We start from the raw sequence: 19,672 nt of genomic DNA, 5'->3' as shown, positions 1-19,672 counted from the left end.
TTTAATGTTTTAGGCACTACAGAGTCATATGAGAGGATATGTATTCTATATTATATACAATTATTCATTGTACTGAATATGCCATTACTGTAACGGTATGATGAAAGCCAGGTATCTCAGAAAGAATATTCACTGTACAGAGAGAGAAAGTTAAAGAGACCTTTCATTTAAAATAAAAAATGTAACCATTGGTTTATTGTAAACATCCTCACCTCTTACAGTGATGACACCAACATTTCCTGGTTTGAATACTGGGACAAATTGCTCCTGATATCACACCTTGGAGAAAGAAGTAAATTTTCAGCTGTAACTGTGGCACTGTTTGTGTCAGATGTATGTGTATGTGTTGGCTGTTTAAACTTATATTTATTTCTTATATCTTTGCAATTTGGTAAATAAATCCACTGCTAGGAAGCGGAATATCTATTAAAAAAGTAGGCTAACTTTCGTGAGGTATGGACTATAATCTAAGATAGGGGTTCTCGAAATTTTTTCAGCACAGACTCTGTTAACTGCAACATCTCTCAGTACAGATTTATTTCAGGAACAATTTTAATTCAATTATTTGAATATTAGGCTCATGTTTTAAATTGTATATAGTCAATTATATTTTGACTATTGAGCTGTAGAGTTTTTTATTCCAGATCTGTCAACTCACAGAACACATTTTTATTAAAATTGCCTTTTAAGTTAACAAGTTAACATTATTTATAGGCATTATTGACATATATGGCTTTATTTATATTTTTGATTTACTGAGATTTGAATTAAATCAATTCAATTTACATGACCAGTCAAACAGATTAATAATTATAAAAACTAAATAGTAAATATAATAACTTTGAAAGTGGTGAGTTCTGGTGGGACCCCTAGCTATATTTCATGGACCCCACCATGAGAACGATTGGTCATTTTATTACAATTGTATTTACTTAAAAAAACAATTCTTGTCTGTGTGTGCTCACTTAAAATGGGGTAGGATCAAACAATGTATTTATGTTAATAATATGCCACAGTGGTCATGTATAAACATTTCCAAGAAGACATATTTTGTATTTGGTTTATTATTTTTTTTATTATTATAAATGATAATTATTTAGTTTGAAAGTTGTAAACAAACTGACTTTAACTGTCTTGGTAAATCAAGAAATTAAATCAGGGATGCTGTGCTGGTTTCAGATGCTCCATTACCTAAACTTAGATTAAAGCTTTCATTAGTTTTAATGAAGGTGGTATGTACTAATATGTAGTTTCTTTGTGTAGGACATGGATCAAGTAAGACATGAGGCTTAAGACACCCACTCAATACTCTTTATTGTGGTTCTTACATGACTCACAGTCTGAGCTGTACACTAAAAAAACACAGAGTTTCTGTTTTAAACATTATGTGAAAGTTGATTACACATTAAACTGAATCCAGAACATGAATTAGCTTTTCCCTTTCTTCAAGACGTGATGATTTAAGACATAATGACATTAATTCACTAGGCCTCCATTAATGTTACTGAGATTTTGGGTAGACACAGTGAGACTAAAGAAGCAAATAAAAGCAAATGAGGGAGATATCAGGCATGTTGTGTGTGTGTTCACTAAATTCCTTAACTTTAACTAGCTGGCCAACTTAAAGTGGATGCAACTCCACAGATCAAAGTTTTAGAGAACACATGCTTTCATAACCTAAGATTTTAGTTCTAACCTAACATATCTTTCTCATTTTCATGGGAGTTAGATGCTCTTCTGGTCTCTGAAGAACTGAATGTGGTGTGTTAGTGCAGCTCCCATTTGTGTCATATGTCATATTTCAGTAATGGTTACAATGTGACTTTTTTTGTGATGTTATATGTTTTGTATAAAACCTGCTATGGTGTGTTTTTTCTATGCCCTTCATTATATATGGTCAGTTATATATGGTTAGTTATATCAGGTCAGAGTTGATCCCCTGGAACAGACATTATTTAATGTTTTTTTTTCATGATTATATTGGGTTACACTATCATCCAACATTCTTTAGTTAACTTTCAATCTGTTGGGGTAATTTTAAATTTTAAAATAAAAAAAATCAAATTAAGGGAATTTGTGACTTTTTTTTTTTACTGCAAACAATCTAGTTGTAAATGAAAAAAAAATGTTCAGATCTTTGAGATTAGTGTCTGTCTGAAATGTGGGGGTCGAGAGGGTGTGATCTAATATTTGACAGGACTATGCCTGATTCCATAAGATACACAGCAACACCAAAATACCCAAATGATCATCACACCTGCAATGAATATTGATAATGAAATCATCAGGTCACAGTTGTGTCAGGAAATAATGGCATGGGTTTGGGGAGGGGCAATGGGAGATTGAGATAACATACTGTAATCTTCTGTTTACTTCAAAATGATGCATCATAATGATGCAATGCTTCAATGCACTTTGTATTCTAGTCAAGTGAAATCAAGTGGATTTTTATTGTGAATCCTCTTTATAGCTCGAATACATTGGAATGGAATAACATTTCTCTAGGACCATGATGCAACACAACAATACAGTAGCACAGAACACAGGACTACATAAATTACAAATACACAACAGTGAAAAATAGTCAATAATATACAATACTCAGATCAATAAATACACAGGACAATACATGTTAACTAGACAGTCAAACAGAGCAGTGTTGCATGGGAGAACCAGTGCAAACAATTGTCTGTAAAACTACTAACTGCGAAGAGCAGTGTAGCAGCAATATCAAGTGAGAGGTAGCAGCAAGTAAAAAAAAAAGTGTCTCATAAAATGCAGGTGTGCAGTAATGGTTGTACAATGGTGGCTGTTGACTAGTCTAGGTAAGTGTTGGGAAGCAGCAGTGTATTGAATATTCTACCTGCCTCTGGTGGTGGTAGCACAGATGCTCCGGTACCTTCTTGCAGGTGAGAGGAGTGTCCATGAGAGGGGTTGGAGGGGTTATGCACAATGCTGGAGGCTTTGCAGATGCAGTGTTTTTGGAAGGAGGTGTCAATGCCAGAGAGTGAGATAGCTGCTCAGTACACTCTCTATTATCCCCCTGTAGAAGGTTGTACGGATGGGAGGGAGAGGTTTGTGCTCTTCAACTTCCTCAGGAAGTGAAGACGCTGCTGGGCTTTCTTGGCTAGGCAGATGGTGAAGAGAGTCCAGGAGAGGTCCTCTGTGATATGCGTACCAAAAACTTGGAGCTTTTTACTTTTTCCACAGTTACTCTGTTGATGTGCATTGGTGAATGGTCCATGCAGGTCCTCCTGCAAGAGAACCATCAACTCTTTCATTTTGTCGACATTGCTAGATAGATTGTTGTCTCTGCACCATTCTCCTCCTCCCTGTATGCTGACTCATCATTGGCCATGAATGTAGTATCGTCAGCAAACCTGATGATGTGATTTGAGCTGTACTTTGCAGCACAGATGTGACTCAGCAGAGTAAACAGCAGTGAACTGAACACACAGCCCTGGGTAGCACTGGTGTTCAGTGAGGTTGTGCTGGAGGTGGTGACGGAATGGAGCATCCCTGTCAGAATGTCCAGGATCCAGTTGCAGAGGAAGTTGGTGAAGCCCAGCAGGTTCAGCTTTTCTCTGATTTGCTGTGGGATGATTGTGCTGAATGCTGAACTTAAGTTGATGAACAGCATGCCCACATAATTGTCTTTTTTGTCCAGGTGGGTCAAAGACAGATGGACGGCAGCAGATACGGTGTCCTTTGTTGACTGGTTAGGGTGGTAGGTGTATTGAAATGGGTCCAGTGTGGTGGGAAGACTGCTCTTTATGTGTCTCATGACTAGCCACTCAAAGCACTTGATGATGGCAGGTGTGAGTGTAATGGGCCAACAGTCATTAAGGCAAGACACAGAAAATTTCTTTGGGGAGGAAATTACTTTACAGGGATGATGGTGGTCATGCTTAAGCCCACCGGAAAAGCTGCTTGGCTCAGGGTCATGTTGAAGATGTTGAGACTTACCAGATTGTCTGATTGCTGCTTCTTTGAACAAAGTTCAGAAAAGTAACAGATTGCTGATTGTATTTCTGTCCCTTTCCCAGCAGGCTGTGAATAGCAGAAAGGACACACACTACTCCACTATGGCTCTGGCACTGGCCCAGCCATGCACCAGCACCAGTGGGCCATAACACCAAAACCTGAGTAGGAGAACCCAATATGAGCGAAAGGACAGAATCTGGATCAACAAGAGTGGTGCAATGAAGTATTAAATCCCATTAAACACACAGTAATAAATAAAACAGGACAGTTTATCAAGTCCTTCAGTTAACCTTATGGATCGAAGGTAAGTGTCTAGATAAGAGCCAACTCCTTTCACACCCCAGCCTTGTTTTGTCAGTACAGCCTTGACTCTCTCACCTCCACAAAGACACACAGAACATTCCAGGGTGCTGATGATCTGTGTGCTGTTCAGTACAGGGGTCAATAGGGGCACTAATGTGCTATGTGTTCAGTACAGGTGTCAGTAGGGGGTGCTGATGATCTGTGTGTTCAGTACAGGTGTCAGTATGGGGCACTGATTTGCTGTGTGTTCAGTATGGGTGTCAATAGGGGGCGCTGATGATCTGTGTGTTCAGTACAGGTGCCAGTAGAGGGCGCTGATGTGCTGTGTGTTCAGTACAGATGTCAGTGGGGTGCTGATGTGCTGTGTGTTCAGTACAGGTATTAATAGAGGGCACTGATGATCTGTGTGTTCAGTATGGGTGTCAAAAGGGGGCGCTGATGATCTGTGTGTTCAGTACAGGCATTAATAGAGGGCACTGATGATCTGTGTGTTCAGTATGGGTGTCAAAAGGGGGCGCTGATGATCTGTGTGTTCAGTACAGGCATTAATAGAGAGCGCTGATGATCTGTGTGTTCAGTACAGGCATTAATAGAGAGCACTGATGATCTGTGTGTTCAGTACTGGTGTCAATAGGGGGCACTGACGTACTGTGTGTTCAGTATGGGTGTCAGTAGGGGGCACTGATGATCTGTGTGTTCAGTACAGGTGTCAATAGAGAGTATTGATGTGCCGTGTGTTCAGTACAGGTATTAATAGAGAGCACTGATGATCTGTGTGTTCAGTACAGGTGCCAGTAGGGGGCGCTGATATGCTCTGTGTTCAGTACAGATGTTAATGGGGTGCTGACGTGCTGTGTGTTTAGTACAAGTGTCAGTAGAGGGCACTGATGTGCTGTGTGTTCAGTACTGGTGTCAGTAGAGGGCGCTGATGATCTGAGTGCTGTTCAGTACAAGTGTCGGTAGAGGACACTGATGTGCTGTGTGTTCAGTACAGGTATTAATAGAGCACTGATGATCTGTGTGTTCAGTACAGGTGCCAGTAGGGGGCGCTGATATGCCGTGTGTTCAGTACAGGTATTAATAGAGAGCACTGATGATCTGTGTGTTCAGTACAGGTGCCAGTAGGGGGCGCTGATATGCTCTGTGTTCAGTACAGATGTTAATGGGGTGCTGACGTGCTGTGTGTTTAGTACAAGTGTCAGTAGAGGGCACTGATGTGCTGTGTGTTCAGTACAGGTGTCAGTAGGGGGCGCTGATATGCTCTCTGTTCAGTACAGATGTCAGTGGGGTGCTGATGTGCTGTCTGTTCAGTACAGCTGTCAGTAGAGGGCGCTGATGATCTGAGTGCTGTTCGGTACAGCTGTCAGTAGAGGGCGCTGATGATCTGAGTGCTGTTCGGTACAGCTGTCAGTAGAGGGCGCTGATGATCTGAGTGCTGTTCAGTACAGCTGTCAGTAGAGGGCGCTGATGATCTGAGTGCTGTGCGGCACAGCTGTCAGTAGAGGGCGCTGATGATCTGAGTGCTGTTCGGTACAGCTGTCAGTAGAGGGCGCTGATGATCTGAGTGCTGTTCAGTACAGCTGTCAGTAGAGGGCGCTGATGATCTGAGTGCTGTTCAGTACAGCTGTCAGTAGAGGGCGCTGATGATTTCAGTGCTGTTCAGTACAGCTATCAGTAGAGGGCGCTGATGATCTGAGTGCTGTTCAGTACAGCTATCAGTAGAGGGCGCTGATGATCTGAGTGCTGTTCAGTACAGCTAACAGTAGAGGGCGCTGATGATCTGAGTGCTGTTCAGTACAGCTGTCAGTAGAGGGCGCTGATGTACAGTTTGCGATTCTTACAATTTTTTCCCCTGAGCTAAAGTTTTATGCCGCAGCTTTCCTTGTGTTTCGTTATAGTAGGCTGAGAGTGAAGATGGCGGCCGGCTCGGAGCGCAGTCCGCCTCCTTTTCCCGACTCAGAGGAGCAGGACCTGGAGCCTGAGTTAGGCGAGGACGAGGACAGCGATGAAGGAGCGGACATTTTCACAGGCAGCGTGAGTAAACTACGTTGTGTGTCCAGCCTCTATTAGATCAACACGGAGACCTGTGTCTCCGCTAATTGGCTAAGCTAATGCTAGCTCTCTGCGAGGCTGTAAACTTTAGGCGTGAACTCGTCTTTCCAGTGTAGTTTCACTGTTTGGCTAGTGCGACTTGCTAGCCAGAATGTTTGTCTAGCTAGTCAGCTAGCGCTTAGCTAACTCCACAGCAGTCATTAGCCTTACTTTTAATCTGTTCGCTTTACACCGAACACGGATAAGATAAGATGAAATAAGATAAGCTAGCTGTGAGAAACTTTAGCTCGCTAGCTATGGCAGCTTTCACAAATTCTGGTTGGCAAAACACCTAAAAAATTAACGAAAAGTTTCAAGCTTGGTGTAGTCTATTTCCTGAAGACACAGCAGTGTAAACAATCACGGGCTGCCTGATGTGTTCATGGTTAATGCAGTCAACTGTAAATCTGCCTTCTGTGTAAATATTATAGAAACATGGCCTGTGTGTTAATCATGCCAGGCTTGAGAAGTGAATTAGTCTGAGATGGGTTAGTGCAACAGATGAACATGATCACTGAGGCTTGGGAAATGGTGGACTGCTGTAAGTAAATGAGAAGACAGATGCAGAAAAGCTCATGCAAATTCATTCAAGGAAGTGCTGCTCTGCAAAACTTCATCTCTCTTCCTTCTTGTCAGACATTTGTTGGCTCTTTTGTAAGCTGTGACTCAATAGCAAGGGTGTAGTGTATTGTGCAGGAGTGTAGTAAAAGCTGTGGCCAAAGTTCTCAACCCCTGCTCATGTGAGTTTTTGTGTGAGCTTGTGTTTTTTTTTGTTTTGTTTTGTTCTTTTTTTAAAAAGAAAAAGCAAGAAGAACAGAAATCTTTAAAGTACCAAGTCCTAATCAGTCCAAGCATTCTGTTTTGTGTCGGTCTATACCGTGTTTTTCTCTGCCTTCTTTATGCAGGTGCTCTCTCATACACCAGTGGATCCTCTAATTCATGTCAGCGCTAGCGAGTCTCCTAAAGACGTCTTCAGTAAAGCCCTAGAAGATCCTCTGAAAGACCCGAGTGGCCCAAACGCTGAACCCGAGAAGGACACTAAAGGAGCTGCCTCTGTGGAGGTCGACCTGTTTTCTGATCCTTTAGGCGAGTCTGGAGCTCAACCAGTCCCTGATAAAACCAGTGCATCTTTACTGAAGAGCGACATCACCAAGAGTTCAGCTGCACAGGGTGATGTCAATAGCGAGGTATTTGGTGCACCTCAAAATGACATCAGAAAGTCCGAGGACATTTTCGAAGAGCCACCAAGAGACGGTACTACTAAAACAGCACCCAAACCTCTAGATGGCGCTGCAGCCGGTAAGAAAGGACCTGACCTGTTTGGAGATGATGATGACGATGGTGACGACCTGTTCGAGGAGCCTTTGCAAGCTGCGGTGAAGAAACCTCAGGCAAAGGAAATCAGTAAAGGGCATGCTGACCAGTCTAAAGATGCCGGTCCTGATCTTTTTACTGAGGTCACCAGAGTCCCACCTGCTGCTGCTTCTGCTGCTTCTGCTGCTGCTGCTGCTAAACCCAGCGTGGACACCAGCTCCAAAACCAACGGACTGCACTCGGACGAGGACGATCTGTTTACAGGTACTCTGTCTTTGCTGTGACTTAACTTGATAGGACTGTTTTTGTAGATGTAGTCAACCTTGAGCTTGGAGTTTTATTTAGTACTTTCGTAGCTCTTCTTGGAAAAGTATGATAAGGAACTGCAGTTTCAGCAGTGAGTCTTTGAGTTTAGGAAGAGCAAGGGCAGCTTTTTTTTTTTTTTTTTTTGCTGTTGTTTTTCATTCTGATCCGGTCTTTGCTGTGCTGATGAGGCATTTTAGCTTCAAGGCCTGGGCTTTACTTGATGGTGATGTGGCCTGGAAGTGACCTCAACCCTCTGCTCACTTCCTGGGAACTTGAGGCAATGTGTCATGTGCGATCTGCAACATTCTTTCTCTTTTTCCTCCCTCCCTCCTTACCAGAGGCCACTGTTGAGCTCTCTCTGGACAGTCCTCGTAATGACCGCAGGAAGAGAGAAACACCGAAGGCCTCAGCGCCAGCTTCCTCTCTCTCGGCTTCAGCGAGTGCCTCCAAACCTCAACCTAAAACACTAGAAGAGGTATATAATCCAGCGCAACACAAATCTCTCAGAGCCAATCAGAGTATATTCTTAGATTAAGTACCAATTTTTGCAAATTCGACAGCATCATTGTATCACCATAACGACAAGCTAGGGTTGCTATTGTATAACCATTATTAAATTAAGATGTAAACAGTGCAATTTTTTTGTGTTAGAATAAAATATTTTTTATATATATATATATATATATATATATATATATATATAATATACAGTCAGGTCCATAAATATTGGGACAGTGACACAGTTTTGGTAATTTTGCCTCTGTACACCACCACAGTGGATTTGAAATGAAGCAGTCAAGATGTGACTGAAGCGTAGACTTTCAGCTTTAATTGAAGGGGTTTAACAAAAATATCGCATTAACCGTTTAGGAATTACAGCCATTTTTTACAGAGTTCCTCCATTTTCACAGGCTCAAAAGTAATGGGACAAACTAATATAATCATAAATATTAGGATTATTTTTATTACTTGGAGGTAAATCCTTTGCAGTCAATGACTACCTGAAGTCTGGACCCCATGGACATCACCAAATGCTGAGTTTCCTCCCTTGAGTTGATTTGCCAGGTCTTTACTGCAGCCATCTTCAGTATAAATGCTGGTAAAAATGTTCAAATATGATCTCAAGCTTGTGTATATACATTCCTGGGCAAAAAATAAATAAATAAAAAATGGGCCAAGCCCAAAATGGCAAAATATTAAGCTAATGTTAATGGTCTTAACAACAAATCACCGGTCAGAAAATTAAACAAGTAGATAAAGGAAGTTAGTATGGGAAGCTTTTCCCTTTGATTTCTTTAAATGTGTAAGCCTTGTGGCCCATCAGGTGTGGCAGAGAACCAAATAATGACTAATGGAAAAAAGGGGGGGAAACATCCCAGAAGATATTTTTGGAAAATGTTGCACACCCAGAGATGTGTTAGTTTGAATTTTACATCAAATATTTAAGTCATTATCATGATTATATCTTTGTTTACAAGAAGACTTTAGAAGTGAATTTCCCTGTTTCTAGCTTTTCCCCAAACAAACAGTTCACTGCAGCAAACGTAAACCAGCAAATGGAGGCACAGGAGCTCTCAGGAGTGCATTTGTTTCATTCTTGCTCATTTTCTGACCAATGATTTGTTGTTAAGACCATTAAAAGCTTCATATTTGCCATCTTGGGCTTGGACCATTTTTTCACCCAGGAATGCACAAGCACAACATATACAAAAGTTCTTAAAAGATATTTCCATGACTTTGTACAAGGCTGGACAACTTATACATTTATTAGCTATCTTATCGAGCAAGTGAAAGCTCCAGTGTGCTGCTCAATCCCACGCAGTGGGTGACATGGAAGTCAAAGTAACATGCTTAAAATGTGGCAAATAAATATGACGGGTCAGTCCTGTGAATTAATACAGGTTATGGAAAATGAGTGAGTACTTGAATTCTTGTGAGGAGTAAATTTATGTAGCCGGTCTTTATCCACTCCTGGTGAAGTAGCATGGTATTTGCCCCCTCAGCAAAAAGGCAGACATTCTTCGGATAATGTTTCAGCTGTGAGCTGTAGTATTCTCTCCTCTCATGTAAAAACATTATCTGTTTAGTGTTTTCATTTTCACTCAAAGTGTTTAAATACGAGGTGACTGCGTGTTGTGCTAGCATTAGAGTTACTGTATTTAAACTCTACTATGTTTTGCTCAGGTTCCTCAATATTTCCATATTCTTGATCTTGGATTATGTTGTCTTGTATCTGTTCAAGCAAATTAACATTCTTGCTTAAAGTAGTTCTACCAACCACCAGACCGTGTGAGTAGAGCAGCAGATGGTAGGATTTGGAAAAGAGTAAGAAGAAGTACGTAAACAAATTGAAAAAGAATGAAAGTTTTTTTTTGTCAAAATTAAATCGAAGTAGTTTTACTTTCTCTGGTGGTTGGATGGATAAGTGTAGTAACAAAAGTACATAAATACAAAGGATAAATTTATAAGTTTAAATTTATATCTTGAATTTATAAATTTTTGTAAAGTTGCTTTGTGACAGTGGGCATTGTTAAAGGCGTTATACAAATAAAATGGAATTGACTTGAACAGTACTAATGACTGTAATATCAACAGCCTTTGGAAACCCTTGGATGGTCATTTGAGAGAATTTCCAAGCCTGCTTACAGTGTGTGTTTCTGTCTCTTATTCTGTCTCATGTACACACAATACAGCTGGAGGAGGAAGAGGAGAAGGAGGACAAATTTGATCTGAACATTTCAGTTACAAACCCAGAGAAAGTGGGTAAGTCCATCCCCTACAATTCCTCGTGGTTGACCTCAAAGGAAGTTATTTTGTCGAGAACATACTACCATGTATTGCAGTGGGAAGTGGAAAATCAGCATTGTGACGACAGTTACATTTTTGATATATGTGATCTGTGAGACAATGCTCAACAAACACTGAGAATATTTCACTTCCCTATTTTGCCTTATGCCAGCTAGCTGCTGTTTCCTCTGCCCTTCCCCCATGTGGGTAAAAGTAGGCCATTGCTGGAGATCTGCAACCAGTCTCCTTTAGCTGTATCTCCATTATGACTGGCTTTGTGATTTACGTAAAACATTTTAGCAGATAACGCCTGACGTAATAAAACATTACTTGTTTTAGGGTGGTTTATCTGATGCACTCACTGCTTCCTCTTTCCTGCAGGTGATGGTATGAATGCCTATATGGCCTACAGAGTCTCCACACAGGTATTAGCCTTTATGTTTGAAACGTTGTCTTTTTATTGTGAATGTATAAGCAAAGTCTTTTCACTATAGTGTGAAAGCACATGCAATAGTGTGTGTGTGTGTGACAGCTTGACTCTAACTCTGACCGTATATCTTTCTCTCTCACACATACGCACAGACGACATTGCCCATGTTCCGCAGTAAGCAGTTCACAGTGCGCAGGCGCTTCAGCGATTTTCTGGGTCTCTACGAGAAACTTTACGAAAAGCATTCACCGAACGGATACATTGTGCCTCCACCACCAGAGAAGAGCATTCTGGGTATCTTGGATTTTGTAGAACAAAAATTGTTTGAAATTTTTTTCCTTCTTAGTTAGGTTTACCAAAATTCATCTGCCACGTGTACTGTTTTTGAAAAGGAATGACCAAAGTGAAGGTGGGAAAAGAAGATCCATCATCAGCCGAGTTTGTTGAAAGGAGGAGAGCTGCTCTTGAAAGGTTATTCTCTCTACAATTTCATTCTTAGTTATGGATTTTATACCGATTGTTCAATTATGACAGTGATTGGTGTTTCTCTAATGGGGTTTCACCCATCAAATTAATGCTTAGGTACCTCCAGAGACTTGTGTCTCATCCATCTCTACTGCAAGACCCAGATGTGAGAGAGTTTTTAGAGAAAGAGGAGGTAAGAGAGATCTCTTTCGCACACGCTCTTAACTGTTGGATCATTTATGTAGTAAGACACTCCACGATATACACTATATGGCCAAAAGTATGTGAACAACTAAACATCACACTAGTATGTGCTCATTCCAAGACGATGGGCATTAACATGGATTCGGTTCCCCCTTTGCTGTTATAATAAGCTCCACTCTTCTGGGAAGGCTTTCCACTAGATGTTGGAGCGTGGCTGTGGGGATTTGTGTTCATTCAGCTACAAGAGCATTAGTGAGATCAGGCACTGATGTTGATGAGGAGGTCTGGGGTGCAGTCGGTGTTCCAGTTCATCCCAAAGGTGTTCAGTGGGGTTGAGGTCAGGGCTTGAGCCACTCAAGTTCTTCCATATCAACCTTGGCAAACCATGTCTTCATGAGCTTGCTTTGTGCACAGGAGCATTGTCATGCTGGAACAGGTTTGGGCCTCTTAGTTCCCGTGAAAGGAAATTCTTAATGTTCTTAACAGCGTACAGAGACATTCTATACAATTGTGTGCTTCAAACTTTGTGGCAACAGTTTGGGGAAAGAACCACATATGGGTTGTGATGCTCAGGTGTCCACATACTTTTGGCTGCAAAATGTAGTTAGTGTTCTCAGAAGAAATTCTTAGTTTGTGTATGACCCTAACATACCTGCATACATGTTCTGTGTTCTATTAGTTACCCAGAGCAGTTAGTACCCAGGCGTTGAGTGGAGCTGGATTCCTCAAGATGATCAACAAGGCCACTGATGCAGTCAGCAAGATGACCATCAAAATGAATGAGTCAGACATTGTGAGTATCTCTGCTGCTGGCAGAGTGATGACTCACTCTTATTCAAGCTACCACAATTTAAGATCTCTCATTTCTTTGAGTGTGGTTGAGTGTGTTAATATGTATATGCTTGTCAGTGGTTTGAAGAGAAGCTGCAGGAAGTTGAGAGTGAGGACCAACAGCTGAGAAAGCTCCACGCCATGGTGGAGTCTCTTGTTAACCACAGGAAAGGTAGATTCATGTGTTTTTGAACTCCTTGGAGTACATAGTATCAATCAGCACATAGCCAGTTTGTAGCTCGAGATCTAAACATTCTGGTGATGGCTGGTTGTTTTATATTAAGCAAATAAAAGTCAGGTTATATGTAATGAATAGATGAAGTGAGTGTTAGTTGCTGGTTACTACTGTTAATGACATGTACATTGTCGTTTGTATGCATTGTGGTGTTCTGTACTTGTCATTTTGCATCACTCTTACGTTTGCCATGCAATCGGAAATGTCTGTAGTCAGTATCCATTATCTGTTATATTCGCTTGCATGGAGACAGTATGTTTTTCCAGTTTGCACATGTATGTGTATAGGATAATAATAAACGAGTTTTCTGTTTGCAGAGTTGTCTATGAACACAGCAGTGTTTGCGAAGAGCGTGGCAATGTTGGGCAGTTCGGAGGATAACACTGCGCTCTCCCGAGCCCTGTCCCAGCTGGCCGAAGTGGAGGACCGCATCGAGCAGCTTCATCAGGACCAGGCTTCTAATGACTTCTTCATTTTCGCCGAGCATCTTGCAGACTACATCCGCTTACTCGGGGCAGTCAGGGTATGGAGACTCGGACGCACACACACGCACACACACACTCACTCACATTGAAGAACAGGGTTAAACCTGGTTCTTAATGTAGTTTCAGCACTGACACCAGTTCGCTGATTTGAAAGCTTTATTATGAACTTTGGAGATGGCAAGGCAATTTTTGAAATTGCTACAGTTAAGGCATGCATCATACTTTCAGAAAGTTCAGAGTTAATTCTAGGGTCAGACAAGTTTCACAAATTATCAGCTACTGCTGAAAGCTTTAAAGTGCTTTAGCTCTAAGTAAGTTGTGTGTGTGTGTGTCTGCGTGTGCACGCATGTCCAGGCTTGCTTTGACCAGCGGATGAAGGCATGGCAGCGCTGGCAGGACGCTCAGAACATGCTACAGAAGAAACGAGAGACTGAGGCCAAGCTGCTGTGGGCCAACAAACCAGACAAACTTCAGCAAGCCAAGGACGAGATCACGGAGGTAACGCTGACATGAAAACCAAACAACGTACTACACGACTGGGATTGGACGCGTCACTATTTTAACAAAACCTATTACAGTTACAGCTGAATGAGGCTCGGTCTTGTCCCGTATTTTTCTACCTATCCTTTGAATATTTTTTAATAAAATTTAGACATTGGAAGATATTACAATCAGATGACACTTACATGACTGATTGTCCTCTATCTCTGTTTACGCTTAAGCAGACACTCGTAATATTTGAATACAGCATTTGCCTTGCAGTATTTTTAGATCCATGTATTGAGTACTTGTGTGTGTGTCCGACTGAGTGTGTGAGTTTTGGTGGTGCGTGAGTGGTATAGATTTGAAGCAACAGACCATTTAAATTTAATCGTTGTTCACTTAATGGCCTGATGTGACTGATGTGTGTTGCAGTGGGAGTCTAAAGTCAGTCAGTACGAGAGAGACTTTGAGAGAGTATCTGCCACTGTACGAAAGGAAGTCATGAGGTTTGAGGTGGGCATGAACTACAGCTTTTTGTGCACTGAGTTGCAGACATCTTGGACAATAATTGTACAGTGTTTGTAAATATGCACCTTTATAGTTACCAGCATTAAGGTGTTTTTTATTTTAGTCTAAACTTTTTTTGCAACAGAAAGAGAAGGCTCGGGATTTCAAGAAACAAGTCGTCAGATATCTGGATTCACTGCTGAATTCACAGCAACAGGTAGAAATTTAAAACTTTTTTTTTTTCCCATATGCCTGTTACTACTGTTTAGTCAGAAATTATGAACAAACACTCATTATTTCTTCCTCTCTCTCTCTCTCTCTCTCTATCTCTGTCTCTCTTTTTCTCATCTAGCTGATCAAGTACTGGGAGGCATTCTTGCCAGAAGCAAAAGCAATTGCATGATGGCAGTGTACACAAATAAACACACATGCATACACAGGCCTGCTTAAGACTGAGTCTGCCTTTTCTATACACTTTACCTCTTGCCTATAAACCAAGAGACGTAATGCAAAGGGAAAGAGAGAAACAATCGATATATTTTTTGTTCATTAATCATCAGAAGCTTATACTCCTTGATTTAACTCTTTTGTTAAGTTGTTTTTTTTCTTTTCCATTTAACCTCCACCTTTTTTTTTTTTTTTTTTTTTTTGACAGAACTAGTTTTAGGGGGTGTGTATGCACGGTGATGGGACAGGAGCGGTCTGACACATTAATTTTTTGTTAAAAAAAAAAGAATATTGGTAGTTTTCAGAAATAGTAGGTGCCATTAATGTGAATAGTGTTCACACCACCCAGGGGAAGATGAGGGCATGTTGGATCCGGAGACTTGGCACGTCTGCAGTGCTAATGGTTTACAGTAGTGGGCCCTCTGCCTCCGAACGTAAAAGATATCGAAAAGAAAGATATCACTTTCTAAGTTTGGGTTGTCTTCTGTCCTCCCTCCCTTTGCACTCCCTCCTGTCTCCATTCCAGCCTCTCTTGTGCCTGGTGTAACCATCGTTAATCCTACATGCGTTCTGACTAATGAGAGGCGCTCGTTTGGAGTTTGGAAACTGCGCATTGTGAGCTTCTGCTACGTGTTAAATGTTTTGATTGAAATAATTCCACATCATGACGACAGGTTACGGTGTTAGGGAAGCTATATTGTGTAAATGTGCAAGAAAAGGCAATGGAAATTGTTTTCTGATCTCAAATCAACACATATTAATCAAATTCCATGGAAAGTTAAGTATTGAATGATTCATTTCCTCATTGATGTTTGTCATTTGGAGGATGAGGTGTGACAGCGGTGTGCACTGATTGATCTAACTTAACCAAAATGGAATGGAGACTGAGAAGACCATAGTGGATTCTCTTTTAGTTAATTCACATGAATTCAGCTTTCTTTTTTTTTTCCCTCTTCCAGACAATAAAGCAATGTAGTAGAAGCTGAAACCCTATGTCCATTTATGATGGCTTTTATCTGTTCCTACAGGAGACATTCCGCACTTTGGCCGCACTTTGGATGTAGAGAGGTCATATGTTTGTCTTTAAAAGAAAATCTGAGATAAATTGCATTTATACATTGTGTACTTAAATACAGACTGGTTTAGCACTTATGCTACCAACCAATGTTACTCTGAAAAAGTTGCCTGTGAGTCCATTCTTTAAGTGTGTTTTCCTAAAATCGTGTCTGTTTTGTGCTGCACATTTTAGGTCCGAGCCACTCTTATCCATGAAATTAATGAAACAGCATTTAAGGCAGTGTTACAATACAAGTGAATTTGTTCAATAATTGTTTAAGCAGAGATATAGGCCTTAACATTTTCAATTGTATAGTTTAATCCATTATGCACTTATCACATGAGCTTGTTATTTTTTTTTTTTTTTTTTTTTTAGGTCACCTTTTTTTTCACCCCCAAAAGTGATAACCATGGTATGTGACATTTTGGAATGATTATCTTTATGGTGGTTGACAGTCAGTTTTTCTCTGAGCTAACAGAGGATGTTGTATTTGATAAGAATCATCTGCATATCATTCCACCTTTTAATGAATAATAAAGAGAGTTGGGATTTTTCTTTCTTTTTTTTCCCCCCTCCCAGATTGTAATGTTGGACATGCAAGTGGGATCCTGTGAGTGAGAATCTAAGGGTCGTGCTTCCTTGTCTGACATGTTAGACTTTTGAACTGCCATAAATGTTTGTAAAGGTTTATTTGTTAGTCTGTATTTTTTTAATCTTTCAACCAAGCTAGTAGATATTGCTTATGCACACCTTCTGTTGAGAAACACAATAAAGATAGTTTTAAAAGAATATCTCTCAGTTGTCCTGTGTCTGCTGTGGATATGTGGATGTCTTTTACACTTTTAAAGTTTAATAAAGACAGACAGGAGAGTGCTGTGGCTGTGATGAAACAAACACGAAAAAAAAGTTAGGGATGTTTGGCTCACTGGATTTTGGGGCATGTGGGTTCACGTTCAGGATGGCGGCTTAAATGTCTTTGCCCTCGACTGCTGATCCACCAACCTGATCTTGTGCAAAACTCATTTTCATTGCGTTATTTTAACCAATCACGCATGAGACCATGGGTTTTGGACATGTCTGTAACCGCAAAATGCTGCATCATGGCACTGGTTACCTTTCTCTCCACACAAGTACAACAAGCTTAAAAAATAAAAAGTTTACTATTTAAAGACATATGTGTTTTTAAATTTCTAATTGGAATTACAATATGGTGTTTAGGTATAGAGCAAAGGAATAAAAACTATGATGACAATAAAACATTATATTATAATCAAAGTAATACACCATGAATCTAATATACAATATAATTATCCAACTGAATCACTTGGATACATTTCAGTTAAATTTTGTTCCTTATTCTGATAAGGACCTTACACACAACCTCAATGAGACAACTGATAATCATGTTTCCTGCTGAATTTTTTTTATATATATATAGACACAGCTCTTCTGTGTCCCTACTGTACAACTTGTTTCATCTCAATGAATCTCGAACTAGCTGAACCACTTAATTACATATACTACAAAAAAAATCCTCAAATTAATTGTTGCATCAAATGATGCCAAAGAACAGAATATGTCTTAATCTGTTTCTTGTCATAATCTAGTGCTAATCTGCTGTTGAGAAATGGACATGGTATTGTGTTTATTTCTTGTGGTCACAGAATTGCTTCAGGTGAACTTAATGGCAGCATTTCTGGTTGTTTGCTCATGTAGAAAAAATCCTGTTCTCCAACAAGGCTGAGCATTGTGCAGTCACAGTTCCACAAGAGAGGACTGAAGTGGTTTGCTGTTTCAAAAACAAAACTTTCCCACATTGCTGAAATGCCCAAATTAAGTCTTTTTGCTTGTAGTACCTGTTGGTAGTCTGTTTTTTTTTTTTTCCTCCTTTGATATTTGTGTATCAAATGCAAATTTGTCAAATATGCATAAAGGACCTACTTCTTACTCTCAAATAAACACCTCAGGTGTTCAGTCAGATATTTAAGGAATAAAACACAACGGGACATGCTGTTAAAGGACAGTAATCAACAACGGGGTGGTGTAATGCTACCCAGAATGAAGTGGAGTTACTCTTACCACCAAAAAGTTGATTATTTTCAAATAATATCATGTCTTGAAGTGTTTTATTCCTCTTATACTACATCAATTTGCCCACAATTACAATTGTTAATTGGTTAATTTTTAAACTGTTTATAATTAAATCCATGACAAGGGTTAATTCCTGTTATCACTCATGTTATAGCAGCTGTAAACAGTCATTCGCACTTTTTGTTCTCTTTCTTGAAGTTAATGAGACAAAAAAGAAGTGTGTCCTGTTACTGAGAAAGCACAAAGTCCTCTGTTCTGTTCACGAACTTTTTTTTTTTGCCTAACAAAAAAAAAACTTTTCTTGTATAACAACACATTTTGTGAACTAAATAATATATAATAATAAAATTTTTATTATTATTAGCCTTAGATTATATTGAGCATCTGCAATACTAGTTCCTATTAATGAGATGTTATTATTGAAACTATAATGTATTAGAAAAAGTGTATTAATATAAACCTGTGATTTGACTTGCAGCTGGAACTGCTTCTCAGAGCTGCTGATATAGAAAATTAATCAACACCTCCTGACCAATCAGAATTACTGTATGTATATCTATTTACTGTAGGACATGTGGTCAGGTTTGTATTACTGAAAAAGTTATGGTTTGAATAGTTTGGTAACTTCTTTATAATAGTCTGAATAGTCTTTAGGTAACTTCCCCTTTTCCTAGTCTCCACATGGCCAGTTTGCTGTTTGAAATACTCAAATTCACATTCACCTATCTTCTAATAATAGCTTTCGCTGACTGACTGTGTGATTTGTCTCCAACCAAATGGGAGAGTTGGGGGTAGATAATGTTATGAAGAGGATTGTTCAATCTGGTATCTTCTTGCCACTCATTCACAGACAAGCAGCTGAAGTCAGCAGTAAAAATTAATCCGTATGTGAGTCGAGTATTACCGCATGTCATGTGAAGTGTGGTGATGTGTATAAAAAGGACAGAGGATGCACGTCATGAACAGTCGATCCTCAACCAGCTGTGTGGTTTCTCTTACAGTCAGGAGCTGGAAAAGCAGAAGCCCCAAAACACTGGCAGTCTAAGTGACATCACCTTGTCTCAAGACATTAGGAGTCTGTCATTTACTCTCGCTTTAGATCAAATGGACTTAGGAGAGATAGAGTAGCCTATTGGGGACGTCTTGGTGGTGGTGGTGTATGTTTTTTTTTAAATAAATGTTAAAAATAAAACACTGTAGTAATTTAGAAAGTTCACTACATGGTCAAAGGTATGTGGACACCTGACCATTACACTCATATGTACCTGTTGAACATCTCATTCCAGATTTATTCCCTCTTTTCTGTTATAATAAGCTCCACTCTTCTGGGAAGGCTGTCCACTAGATGTTGGAGCGTGGCTGTGGGGATTTGTGTTCATTCAGCTACAAGAGCATTAGTGAGATCAGGTGCTGATGTTGGTGAGGAGGTCTGGGGTGCAGTCAGTGTTCCAGTTCATCCCAAAGGTGTTCAGTGGGGTTGAGGTCAGGGCTCTGTGCAGGACACTCGAGTTCTTCCACTCCAACCTTCACACACCATGTCTTCATGGAGCTCGCATTGTGCACAGGGGCATTGTCATGCTGGAACAGGTTTGGGCCTCTTAGTTCCAGTGAAGGGAAATCTTAAAACTATCGCATACAACAACATTCTAGAC

General features: G+C 40.2%; 1 protein-coding gene across 1 annotated transcript; it reads left to right on the top strand.

Annotated features, from left to right (window-relative positions):
* Positions 1-6,115: 6,115 nt before the first annotated feature.
* snx1a (sorting nexin 1a) lies at positions 6,116-16,718 on the top strand. Its single transcript, XM_034307473.2, has 15 exons — positions 6,116-6,321; positions 7,284-7,956; positions 8,337-8,473; positions 10,692-10,761; positions 11,167-11,210; positions 11,368-11,509; positions 11,608-11,686; positions 11,798-11,873; positions 12,564-12,677; positions 12,794-12,887; positions 13,268-13,473; positions 13,790-13,933; positions 14,351-14,431; positions 14,571-14,642; positions 14,778-16,718. The coding sequence occupies exons 1-15, from the start codon at positions 6,202-6,204 to the stop codon at positions 14,826-14,828; spliced, it is 2,103 nt and encodes a 700-aa protein (XP_034163364.2). The 5' UTR covers positions 6,116-6,201; the 3' UTR covers positions 14,829-16,718.
* The last annotated feature ends 2,954 nt before the right edge of the window (positions 16,719-19,672 follow it).

This window comes from Pangasianodon hypophthalmus, chromosome 9, assembly GCF_027358585.1.
Source record: "Pangasianodon hypophthalmus isolate fPanHyp1 chromosome 9, fPanHyp1.pri, whole genome shotgun sequence".
Lineage (NCBI taxonomy): Eukaryota > Metazoa > Chordata > Actinopteri > Siluriformes > Pangasiidae > Pangasianodon > Pangasianodon hypophthalmus.
Note: the sequence above shows the minus strand (reverse complement) of the source record. Positions and strands in the feature narration are given on the sequence as shown.